Here is an 11,488-nt window from a genome sequence, read left to right as displayed (position 1 = left end):
CTAGTAGTTGAGCGAACGGGGTGGAGCGGGAGGTGGTTGGATTTAGGCGGGCAATTAGATTTGCTTTTGTATTGTAGGGTCGTAAGGGGGCCGGAATCGTTCGTTAAAAATCGTTCGTCTAAAGTCGCTGGCGTCCGCTTTGCATTTTAATAAAAAGGAGAATAATCGGTAGGAGGACGATGGCTGGGAGGAAGGTGTTGCGGCAGGATTCGGACGCGGTGCTCGGGCACTTTGGTCAACAGGAGCTGCTTTTCAAAATTCTCGTCGTCGGCGATTACGGAGTGGGTAAGTGCACGACGATGACATTAAAGTCGCCCAATGACGGAAAATGAGAATTGATAAGGGGGCAGATAAGGAGCAGACGCTCGTACGGGCCGACTTATTGGTTGGTTAAACGTTTCGTTAAATCTGTGCTCTCGGAATTTTTCGATAAACAACGCGAGCTCGTAGATAAGCCCAGATAGAAGCTATCGGCCAATGTTATCGAGTATCAGGTCGATTCTCTGGGATATTACATCGTCATACAATGACTCCAGCTAAATGCAAACAATCTCTTACCTGTAAATACGCACCTGTCACAAGAGCTTGTGAATTTAGCGCTCTCGGTGTGCTTGTGCTCGCGCTCGCGCTCGCGCTCGCGCTCTTCTAAACTCGCACGCACTGACGCATGTCGACATCGACGATCGATAATTCGTTGTTGATAATTCGTTGAAGGCGCGTCGCGTCGTAGAGGAGCGATGAAGCACTTGAGATGAACCAGTGACGTTCATTTACTTTTTCTTCGTTTTTTTGTTTTTTGTTTTGTTTTGTTTTTCCAGGGAAAACTGCGATTGTTCGAAGATACACCGAAGGTATTATATTTACTGCTCGTTTATTATTACGTAGCCACGAGGCGTTTTACAACTCTCGGTTTTAATTCCCCATTGGCCAGGCAAATTCTCCTCCAACTACAAGACGACCATTGGCGCCGATTTCGCGGTGAGGTCGATCGATTGGGACTCGCATACGAAAATTAATCTCCAATTATGGTAACGTGTGCTGATAATTTAACTGCTCCTTAATCTCATGGGGTTAGTAAGGTAACGTATTTAACGCCCACTCACGATTACGTAACTTTTAGGGACATCGCCGGTCACGAGAGGTTCGGCTACATGACGAGAGTCTACTACAAATATGCGTAAATATGAATATTAGTTAACTGCTTGGTCCTTAGGAGTATCGAGAAGTCCCGGTGCGATACTTCCCCGCGGGGCCCTCGTAAAATTCTCCTAACGACATTTACGTTTTAGAGTTGCCGCAGCTTTGGTGTTCGATATCTCGAGGATAGCGACCTTCCGTTCCGTCAAGAAGTGGCTGAGCAATCTTCGAGAAACCGTGACATTGCCGGACGGCTCGAAAATACCGATTGTCCTGCTGGCTAATAAGTGCGACATTAAGGAGCCGTCCATTCCCAACGAACAAATCATCAAATTTTGCAAAGAGAACGAAATTGGCTCGTGGTTCCTCACTTCGGCCAAAGAAAACATGAACATAAGTAAGTGTTACTGCGTTGTTGGTCCGCTTTGGGAATCCGCAGTATAATCGAGTCAATCTCGCCGTCACTTCCTCGATTAAATTCTTAATTTAATAATTGATTTAATAATACGACCGATAATATGCGTAATAAGCTTTATTTAACAATCTCAATATCTTTCGCTTATAATGCGAAATATTGTGCGAAAGAGGAAAAAAATATAACCGATAGAGTATCGTAATAAAAAATTATCGTCGCAACTTGACCACAATAAAATTGCATTGAAAATTTACTGATGACGTTTTAGCGCTTATTCTCAATTTTACAAAATAAATTCGAAGGTATTAATTTTGCATTATATTGTCGTTTTCAGATGAGGCGATGCACTATTTGGTTGTTAATGTTCTCAAGTCAAAAATTAACGATGAAATACGAGAGTCAATTAAGTTACGCGACACTCCATTACTACGAGACAAGCATATTTGTTGTAAATTTTAATGTATATATATATATATATATATATATGTGTGTGCGTGTGTGTGTGTGTGTGTGTCTGTATGTATGTATGTATGTATATATATATATATATATATATATATATATATATATATATTATAATTTTATAAGCCTTTTCAATTTAAATGGTGTTTTTTTTTTGCGTTATCGAAATACGATTAAACCGTGGAATACCTGGAATCTATAATAACTTTAAGCCATTGTTTTATACTAAACTTTATAACGATGTTGATTTATTTTGTAAAATTGTTAACATTTGTTTAATATCATATCAATTATTCTTACTATACATAATCTCACATGTGCGTCACGATGATACGTGTAGGTTACATAGTATCTTATCCGTTGCCGTGTATCTATATTTGTATTTATTTCGCATATTTAGTTTGTGTAGGCACGTGTGTGCGCAACTCTCTCTCTCTCTCTCTCTCTCTCTGTCTCTCCGTATGCATGCGCATACGTGTGCGTGCACAGACAGACACAGGCGCGTACACACACATTAAAACACGTACAAATAGATGCGCGCATAGACACGAACACAGCCATACGAACAGACACGCGCGCATAGACACAAATACATAGGCAGACAGGCAGACAGGCAGGCAGGCAGGCAGGCATACACACACAGATAAGCTTTGATAATAAATCCTTTCTATTTTTTACTATAAAATTATTTAACTAGCTGCCGTACTCTATACTCCCTTACACATGTACTTTATTTACAAAATCTGAATTCTTTCGCGCTCTTTGGTCGTGCAATCATGACTTTTGTACATATAACGCGTACGTGTATAAAATAATCATACATCCTGCTACATGCTGCATCAGAACTTCTACGTATCCGTATAAAGAGAAATGTGAACAGTTCGACATTACGACAAGGCGTACAGGATTTTCTAATTCTTGAGAACCTCTTAGTCGAATGAATATTAATGGGCTTTCCCGTAAATAGCCTGCTGACGTTCCTATTACCATCCTTCGTCGTTTCCTCCAACCGAAACTTTATATATGTCGATAAAATGACTAAATTTCTCTCCAGTGTCACGTCTAAAGTTGCGCTATCTTATCCACTTCGTTAAAATTGATCGTCGCGATGAACGTCTCTTACGGAATTCATAGCGATGGATACTGACGAGACCATAGTCTTGCTGTAGTCTTTGGAGTAATCTAAAACGAAGATTAATTCAATTTTATTGTTGATTTGTTTGGTATTGTCGCGCGACAGTATTAGCTAACCAAAAAAAGCTCAACATTTTTAGTAAAATTGAAATTTTATTGTACAATGTGAGCTACTCGGCGTTTGCGGCGATACCGATTATTTGAAATTTCAGCGAATGCTCGAACAATGTACTTTCGTTTCGCTACATTGAAACGTAGAATTTTCCTTACAAAGCATCGTTTTAATTTCCCGTTACGCATAGACTCAAACATCATTGATTCATTCATTAATCTTTGCACTCCGAATAGCTCACATTTTACCGTTTCCACGCAACGGCTTGCTCATACCAAATTTTTACTTTTCTAAAGAGCATCTGTAAATAGAAAATAATTTAATAGTTCAACTTTATTGATTAATTGACAAGTAATGTTGCGTTATGTCGAAGGAATATATCAGCTTATTAAATGCTCAAGGCTTACATTCCATCAGGCCTACGTTTGCCATTTCACTATTTCATTTATTCCATTTCACAAAGAATTAGAAATAAACTCGTTTAATTATTGTTATTTATTGATATGCCGTAGTACTGATATATTCGATAAAATTTCCATTTATTAAACAATTTTAGTACCAATGCGACAATATTAGTAATAAATCAATCCATGAAAAACAAAAAGAAAAAAACAAAAACAAAAAAAAATAGAAACAAAAAACGCATTTACCATCCGGTATTTTAAAGTCGATCGTTTGACCGTAAAATAATCCATGCCGGATTTATCATTTATCTCTTAAGCATTATCGCGTAGTATTTTTTAAGTGAAGTGTAAAAAATCTCGGAAAAAAACAAAAAACAAAAAAGAAGGAAAAAAAAAGTCAACTACTGGTTATCGAGTATCAAGTTTGTTAAGTGTTTTAGTTTATTAGTTTTAGCAATCAGAGTGAGTGTACGGGTAACATTGACTTGCGATTAACCAAATGTAGCGTTAAACATTCGAGGACGTTATCAGCGAGTTAGAGGGATCTCTTTGAAATTAATTTGTAAATTGATTAGTGATACGAAGCTTTACCAAACACCACATTCTTTTTAAAACATGCTACTCGCCTCTCGGTAACTGCGTTAGTACGTAGAAAATCGCATGAGTTCAATATTTAGCTCGGTTCGGCCAATCCTGGAAAAAAATCCGTAAGAGAGAAAATCTAGAGAAAACGACAAGTTCGTAAGAAAGCCAAGAGCCTGTATTTACAGCGATTTGTACGTCTCGCAGAGCCGCGACTCATTCGCTTGGACTTATTAAAATTATGGTTTAAGTGTATTTGTGTTTAAGAGTATAAGGTGAAGCAATCACCAGAATATCCGTCGCTTGCAACAAAGTTAGATAAAGAAAACAAAGACTGGTGCAATAACAATAACAATAAATAATAATAATAATAATAATAATAATAATAATAATAATAATAATAATAATAATAATAATAACGACAACGACAACGACAACGACAACAACAACAACAACAACAACAACAATAATAATAATAATAATAATAATATGAAGAAGAAGAAGAAGAATAGTAGTAATAATAATTAGAATAATAACAATAATAATAATAATAACAATAATCATTATAATAGTGTCAATAGTAATAGTATTGATGTTAATAGTGACAGTAACAGTAGCAGCCAACAGGCAGTAATAGTATTTATGGTAGCGGTGATAGTTACGGTGGTGGTGATAGTAGCAGTAATAGTAATAGTAATAGTAGTTATGGTAGTAGTGGTAGTAGCAGCTGTTGTAGTAGTGGTGGTAGCAGGAGTGGTAATAGCGGTAGTTTAAACAATTGTGATGACAACGACGACGACGACGACAACGACGTCGATGATGCTGATGATGATAATGATGATGGAGGCGATGACAATAGTAATAATAATAGTACTAATAATAATTAGAAGAAGAAGAAGAAGTGGAAGAAGAAGAACGTCGACGACGACGACGACGACGACGACGACGACGACGACGACGACGATGATGATGGTAATGATAATGAGAGGAACGGCCGCTATGATAAACGAAGGTTGGATCGTAGTTGTTGTCTTGCACTAGTCTTGCGTCTCGAGTTGCAATTTGAAATCAGGGTGGGAGAGAGTCCAGGTCAAATGTTAATCACAGTGGCTTAAAATCAGTCTAATAGAGCCTCCGCGACCTGCGGGGGCGGGTCTCGCAGTATGGGTATTCAAGGCCGCGGCCGGGGAGGCTTCGCGCGACGTGCGTTGAGTTGCGTAGCCCTTGACTTACGACAGAGGAAAGGAGCGGCTCGCGCATTGGGCACGCGGAGGCCATTGACTTGTGGGTTATTCAGAGTTTGGTGATGCTGGCGGGCCGTTGGTCGTTACCTTGGTGGCCGAAGTTGTTCTGGCCCGGTGCGCTGCTTCCATGGGGCGTGAGGCTCGCCCTTATCCTCGAGCAGCTAATCACGCCCGCGTAGGCCTGCCTGTACTGCTTGTTCATAATAACGTATATTATGGGGTTGACGCACGAGGCGAAGTACAGAAGGAGGTAGCCCATCACGTGGAACGCTGCGAAATTCAGAAAGTTAATTAATTGGCACATTTATCATCATCATACATCCAGTCGATTCGGATCGACTGAGGCGATGCGCTCAGAGGGAGATTCTGTGTGTTTAAGCAGCTCAGATTAGCATTGTGGGAGAAAGGAGCAGTGTCCGTTGATGGTAGCGAGTCATTCATTGCCAGTGGCGGTAAGTGCGATGTTAATTAGCGTGAAAAATCGGTTGCAGATGTAATTAGGTAAGATGTAGAAGTTATGAGAGGAGCTCACATTGCCTGTACGACGAGGCCTTCTTTTCTAGCTCTGGATCCTAGCGATTACGTGAGTCGCGTGCCGAGTCGAAAGAATTGAGAATCGCATCATCTCTAAGAGGAGACAGGAATGTATAATAAAATTGGCAAACGTTAACGTTGTTTTTTTTTCTCACATGGGTGCGGCGCGTCAGGCGACGTAACGCAATTAAATACGAAATAAAAAAACAAACTTAACAAAAACAAAACAAAAAACAAATATACGTTTTTTCCCGATAAAGTCATGTATGATTTCATGAGAATTAATATGGTATGGGTAGGAGGTAAACGTTGTCGAATCGTCGAGTGATTTTTTCTTCTTCGTTTTTTAATTGTTTGTTTGTTTGTTTGTTTGTTTGTTTGTTTATTTGTATGCAATGAGATTATAGAGCTTGAAAATATCCTAATATCGCTCGTAAATGATGTCGCGGTGTCTCGTAATTAATTATTCTTATTTTACTCGAGTCACCATCCGATCTCACCACGTGAATATTCGATGAATAAGGATGAACGATATTTCGAATCATTTCTACGATGTCGATAGTTTTGTCACGAAAAATTTTTTAATTTTTGAAATAATCGTCGAGCGCGCTGCAAACTGTTTTATAAATAACACTCGTTTATTATTATTATTATTATTATTATTATTATTATTATTACTATTTATTATTATTATTATTATTATTATAATATAAGCGATAAGATTGCCGTGTATGTTTATTTTTCATTTATATTTCGGTAATTACGCGAACTTATTGCACAATGTACATTTGCTATTTAGAATTTTTATTTAGACAAATTTGGAATTCTGAGTTAATTATGGTGTTAAACAGAGAGAGAGAGAGAGAGAGAGAGTAGCATCGAAAATTTTAATTAGTTAAATTGTGTCATAAGCGATGAGAAATTTTTCCAACAAGCCATTTTTAAACGAGCCTAAATTAATTCATTACTGAATTTGGCAGAAATTTCAAATTGCTATTTTAAACGTTAAATATGTTTTTGCATTTGACGTTCTCGTCTCCCTCGGAACAATACTTGGCAAACGAAAGAGTTAATCCGCTTGAAATGAGCGCAATTGCACACAAGACGACAGTGCAAAAGTCCACCGAAACTTTTGAAATTTGGCAATTAAATTAATTTTGCACACACACGAGATTGCATTACTGAGATAGAGTCAACTTCAATTCACCGATAAGATAACGTGAAGCGTAAAAAAGAAATATTTGGCAAAATGTTGGAGATACCGTAAGCGCGAAAAGCTAAAAGCGTGCAGAAAGCGGGCGATGGAGTGCCCCGGCATCGTAATCGTCCTCGATCCTTACCCGGATGCGTGACTTCCGGATCGGCGACCTTGACAATCGTGATCGGCAGGTAGCAGGCAACGAATCCAAGGAAAATGGCAAGGACCATTTTGGTGATCCTCCACTCGCTGCGCCGCTGCTTGATCTCGCGGGTGTCACGCCCTGGGCTGTGGGGCGACTTGATGCTCGGCGGTGCCGTGTGTTTCCTCAGCCTCGACTCCGACCTGCCAATCATCCAATTTGGCGCAATTTTTATTTAACGAAGTTTGTTATTGGTTCGGGATATGGACAGCGCGACACTGTCCGCGTTCTAAAATTTCGAACTCGAGGTCGTCGAAGGGATACTGATCCATGGAGCTTGGTGAGCGACGGAGGGTGGGGGTGGGGGTGGGGAAGAGTGTTAATAAACGTGGAATCAATCATTGTCTCGTGGCCGATGACCGACGAATAGTTTTATCGGCCTCGCTTATCTCTCATACAGGCAATAAAAAAAAAAAAAAAAAAAAAAAACAAAAAAAAAAAAAAAGAGAGAGAGAGAGAGAGAGAGAGAAAATGTGGCTTCGACGATAAAACGCTATCCGCGCGCATCTTTGGATTAGTTGCATAATACGCTAGGAGTTCACTCACTTGTGGACGACCCAAAATATTTTCGTGTAGCAGCCAACGATGACGATACACGGGATGACGAATCCGGTTACGAATAGGAAAGTTTTCGAGGTCCGGCCATTAGCATCTCGGACGATCGAGCAGGTTTCGAGATTCGAATCGTAGTCGAATTTGCCTGGTGAAGAGAAATTACGCTCATTACATTACAAGCAACGATCACGCCGTTGTTCCTAAAATATCATATTCAGAAGTAAATGAGTGATTACCCCAGGAGCCGACGAGAGTCGGGACTTGCATTCCGTAGGAGAAGAGCCAACAAAAGAGAATCATTAAAGCAATCCAGTGTTTCTTGTATACTCGGCCGTATATTCCGTGATGCGCTATCATGATGTATCTGAAAGGAAGGTCTTCGGGTAATAAGCCTCGAAGAAGGTTACAATGGAAATGTCCGGAATGCGACGGAAGATGAGAATGATGCGGGGAGACAATGAAAATTCAAAGGCCGTAATAACTTTCAATATTTTGATGCGGGGGAATGGGGCAACGTAAGATGGGAGTTATCGATCGATAGGTCGTAAGAATGACAAAGGCCCCGCTGTAATTTATCATCATCATCTTCATCGGCGTGATTTATGGGTAAGGAGCGAAGGACGAGGAGGGTCAAGGGCTTTCTTTGATTGATATTGATATGATGGAATTGTTACCTGTTAATCGTTATGGCGCCAACGGAGAGTAAGCTCACTCCGACATTGCCGTATCGTAGAAAAGGCACCAAGACGCATAAAAAGCGAACGTCGGCCCAACTTGCGTCGACGAATCTGATGGAATCGAAAGGTAGTACCAGCAGGCAGAAAATGAAATCGGCGACGCACAAGCTGCACAAGGATGCACGCGCATAAGTAATTTATTTCTAGTTAATTATGAGAACTAAAATATTTCCCCGATCATTAAAACTCTGCTCCTTGTTTCTTGTATATAAGACACAGAAACATACGCAAAAAACATATAATCCAAACACATACACAAAAAACATATAAAAAGAAAAAAGAAGGAAAGAAAAGTGTAGACGCGTGAGTGCTAATTACTGCGTAGCAGTATAGTATATGCTTTGGTATTATTTATGAATGTTGGGAAAACGTTGCACCGAATAAAAAAAATCCATTGCAATTCTTTCGATGCTCGTAACATTACAATATACGCGCTAACTTAGCATTGCCTATATTTCAATATTTTACGCTTTTGTTATATTGTTTGGCAGTTTTATTTATTAATGTAGAAGCACGACTATAAATTTCATTGCACCGAGTTATAATAGAGAGTGTTTTTTTTTTCTCCAAGGAAAACTAGAAAGAGGGGCGGAGGGAGGAGGAGAAAAAAAATAGGGCGGGGGAGGTCGTTCGAGCATCGGGGTAGATGCGCGAATCGTAAAAGATTTAAAAACAATTGTAAAATATTGTATTTCTCGAGCTTGGAAGTAGTTGCGTAATACTCGCACATAGTGCCATGGTAGAATAAAATATTCTATCGCTCTTCTCTCTCTCTCTCTCTCTCTCTCTCTCTCTCTCTCTCTCTCTCGCGTACGGCATTTTAAGTGCCGCGAAAAATAACCTTCGATGCTCTTGATTATAATGGAGTCGCATAGATCAAGCCACTCTCCAACAAAACAATAATTTCACATTATTAAGTAATATGACGCCTCTGTCCGCTCGATCCACGCGTACCCATTTCCATAGTCACCCACCTACGCATACAAATGGACGCGCAAATTGTATTTAATCGAAAATCCAAAGTGCCTTTGACATTATAATAATGATAAACAGGACGCGTGATTGGATTACCTGATTCATCGCTCCTCGTTGCATCACCATCGTCGCTAATGACAATTGGCCTCGGCATCGTATAAATTATCATTGCCGGGAATTATTTTATAAAAAGGCTATTTTCATTATTATCTTATTGAGAGGTGATGAGTCGAACAAGTACACTTGTTCGCTGGGTGCCGATCTGCGGCAACGAAGAATTTCTTCCGAATTTACGATTACGGGCTCGGTCGGTGAAAAGGAAAGAGCCAAATTGCATTCCCTCACGTACGATCAGCAAAAGCCTGACAAACGGCGCGTTTGCTTTTACTTTACGGGGCTTTATTTCGCATTAGCCGACCTCTCAATTATGTAACGAGTGCCGTTCAATCGCCCGATTGATTCGCCAATACAATACAATGCGCCCATTAACGAGCGTAATTCGTTAAATATTAAGAGGGCTTGATCATTCCCGGCGCCCCCGGCAGTAACGCTACAATCGGCGCTCGCGTTGGCCAATTCGCGTTGCCAATTGTTCGTTGGCCGTCGATCGCGAAGGTCGTAGAGCCTTGACCAAGAACTCACCGACTCGCGAGGCCAACTGCCGGGCAATCGACAGCGGTGAGGACACCGATCGAGATTCGATAGCCCCGAGGCGGGACGATGGACGTGCGAGCAACGGGACGCGCAAGTACGCTGGCAAGCGAACGGATAGGGAGTTTGTTTGGGCAGAGCGAGCGCGAGGCTGACGTAATATTCTTACTTGTCCAGTGAATTTGTCGTAAACAACGCATGCGACGCTCGGAATTGACGATCGCTGCTCGTGGGACGAGGGCACGCGATGCCGTCTCTCTCGCTCGTCTCCGTGGATCCGTAATCCCGTCGATGACGCGCTTTGAACGTTTAGTTAATTAACGTGGCGTTTAGGGCTCGTGGATGAGGGTCGGAGTTCGGACCGAATCGGATGGATGGAATGGAATCGACAAGCGAATAATATCCGAGGGCAAAATATTTATACTTTGTGGGTTGGCAGCGAGTGGCTCGCTCGTTACGCTATCAATTGCCCTCGGTCTCGGACGAGTCAACAACACTCGCACTCTACCTCATACTCGGCTCAATTTTGACTTTTCCTTAAGCTTCGGAGTGATTGGAGTCGGGCGAGACAATTTTCGTTTTGGAGTTTTAACGAGGCGGCGGTTGGACGTCTCGGAGGGTTGGTGGAACTGAGACGAGGAGACGGGCATTAGCTCGCGCTTAGCTCACGGTTAAGCTGTACCTTATGATGAAGGCCGCGGCTACGTTACGGACTTTGGGATACTTGAGGAGGGCGACAATAGTGAGGAGATTTCCCAGCAGGCCGATGATCATGATGAGGATGGCGATCGTCGCTGCAAAGTTCCTCAGCGGCCTGGAGAATCTGCGGAAACAGGATTATTATTAATGGAGGCGGTTTGATAAGGGCCGCGACGACCGAATGGCAAAAGTAAAGACTGCCGGCTACGAACCTGGAGAGCTCCTCGTCGACGGCGGGCCCGTGGCTCGAGTTGGCCGCGAGCCGCGACATCCACAGGGCGTGCGTCAGTTGGTCCATCGCCGGTGAATCTGAAACGAGATCAAGGCCCGACGGACCTCGGTTAGTTAAGGTTTTACTCCCGGCCGAAAGGAGGTCGACCGCATCCGCCTCTTCCGTCCGGGAAGAAGCGGCTCCCCCGTGGCCAAGCACGGAGCCCTTGGGCATCT

General features: G+C 41.6%; 2 protein-coding genes across 2 annotated transcripts; one reads left to right on the top strand and one right to left on the bottom strand.

Moving 5' to 3' along the window:
* The first annotated feature begins 140 nt into the window (after positions 1-140).
* Positions 141-2,055, top strand: LOC105363216 (ras-related protein Rab-32-like). The gene is made up of 6 exons (XM_011500848.1): positions 141-285; positions 819-851; positions 932-1,028; positions 1,121-1,177; positions 1,290-1,534; positions 1,887-2,055. Exons 1-6 carry the CDS (start codon positions 180-182, stop codon positions 2,009-2,011), a joined length of 663 nt encoding a protein of 220 aa, XP_011499150.1. The 5' UTR covers positions 141-179; the 3' UTR covers positions 2,012-2,055.
* A 646-nt stretch (positions 2,056-2,701) lies between these two features.
* moody (G-protein coupled receptor moody) lies at positions 2,702-11,164 on the bottom strand (the record flags this gene model as incomplete). Its single annotated transcript, XM_011501015.1, has 7 exons — positions 2,702-3,196; positions 5,578-5,760; positions 7,365-7,567; positions 7,971-8,124; positions 8,216-8,343; positions 8,654-8,824; positions 11,025-11,164. Coding segments are annotated over 7 exons (1,071 nt in total), but the record flags the coding sequence as incomplete, so codon positions are not given.
* Positions 11,165-11,488: the final 324 nt, after the last annotated feature.

The sequence above is a fragment of the Ceratosolen solmsi genome, unplaced genomic scaffold (assembly GCF_000503995.2).
Source record: "Ceratosolen solmsi marchali unplaced genomic scaffold, CerSol_1.0 scaffold27, whole genome shotgun sequence".
NCBI classification, from domain to species: domain Eukaryota; kingdom Metazoa; phylum Arthropoda; class Insecta; order Hymenoptera; family Agaonidae; genus Ceratosolen; species Ceratosolen solmsi.
The sequence above is the reverse complement of the archived record's forward strand: the minus strand, read 5'-3'. Positions and strand labels throughout refer to the sequence as shown.

Bases quoted from the DNA above. Each gene is read 5' to 3' on its own strand.
- LOC105363216 (XM_011500848.1), top strand. From the start codon at position 180: ATGGCTGGGAGGAAGGTGTTGCGGCAGGATTCGGACGCGGTGCTCGGG. The intron at 286-818 runs GTAAGTGCACGA...TTGTTTTTCCAG, and splicing joins CGTCGGCGATTACGGAGTGG to GGAAAACTGCGATTGTTCGA. The intron at 1,535-1,886 runs GTAAGTGTTACT...TGTCGTTTTCAG, and splicing joins CAAAGAAAACATGAACATAA to ATGAGGCGATGCACTATTTG.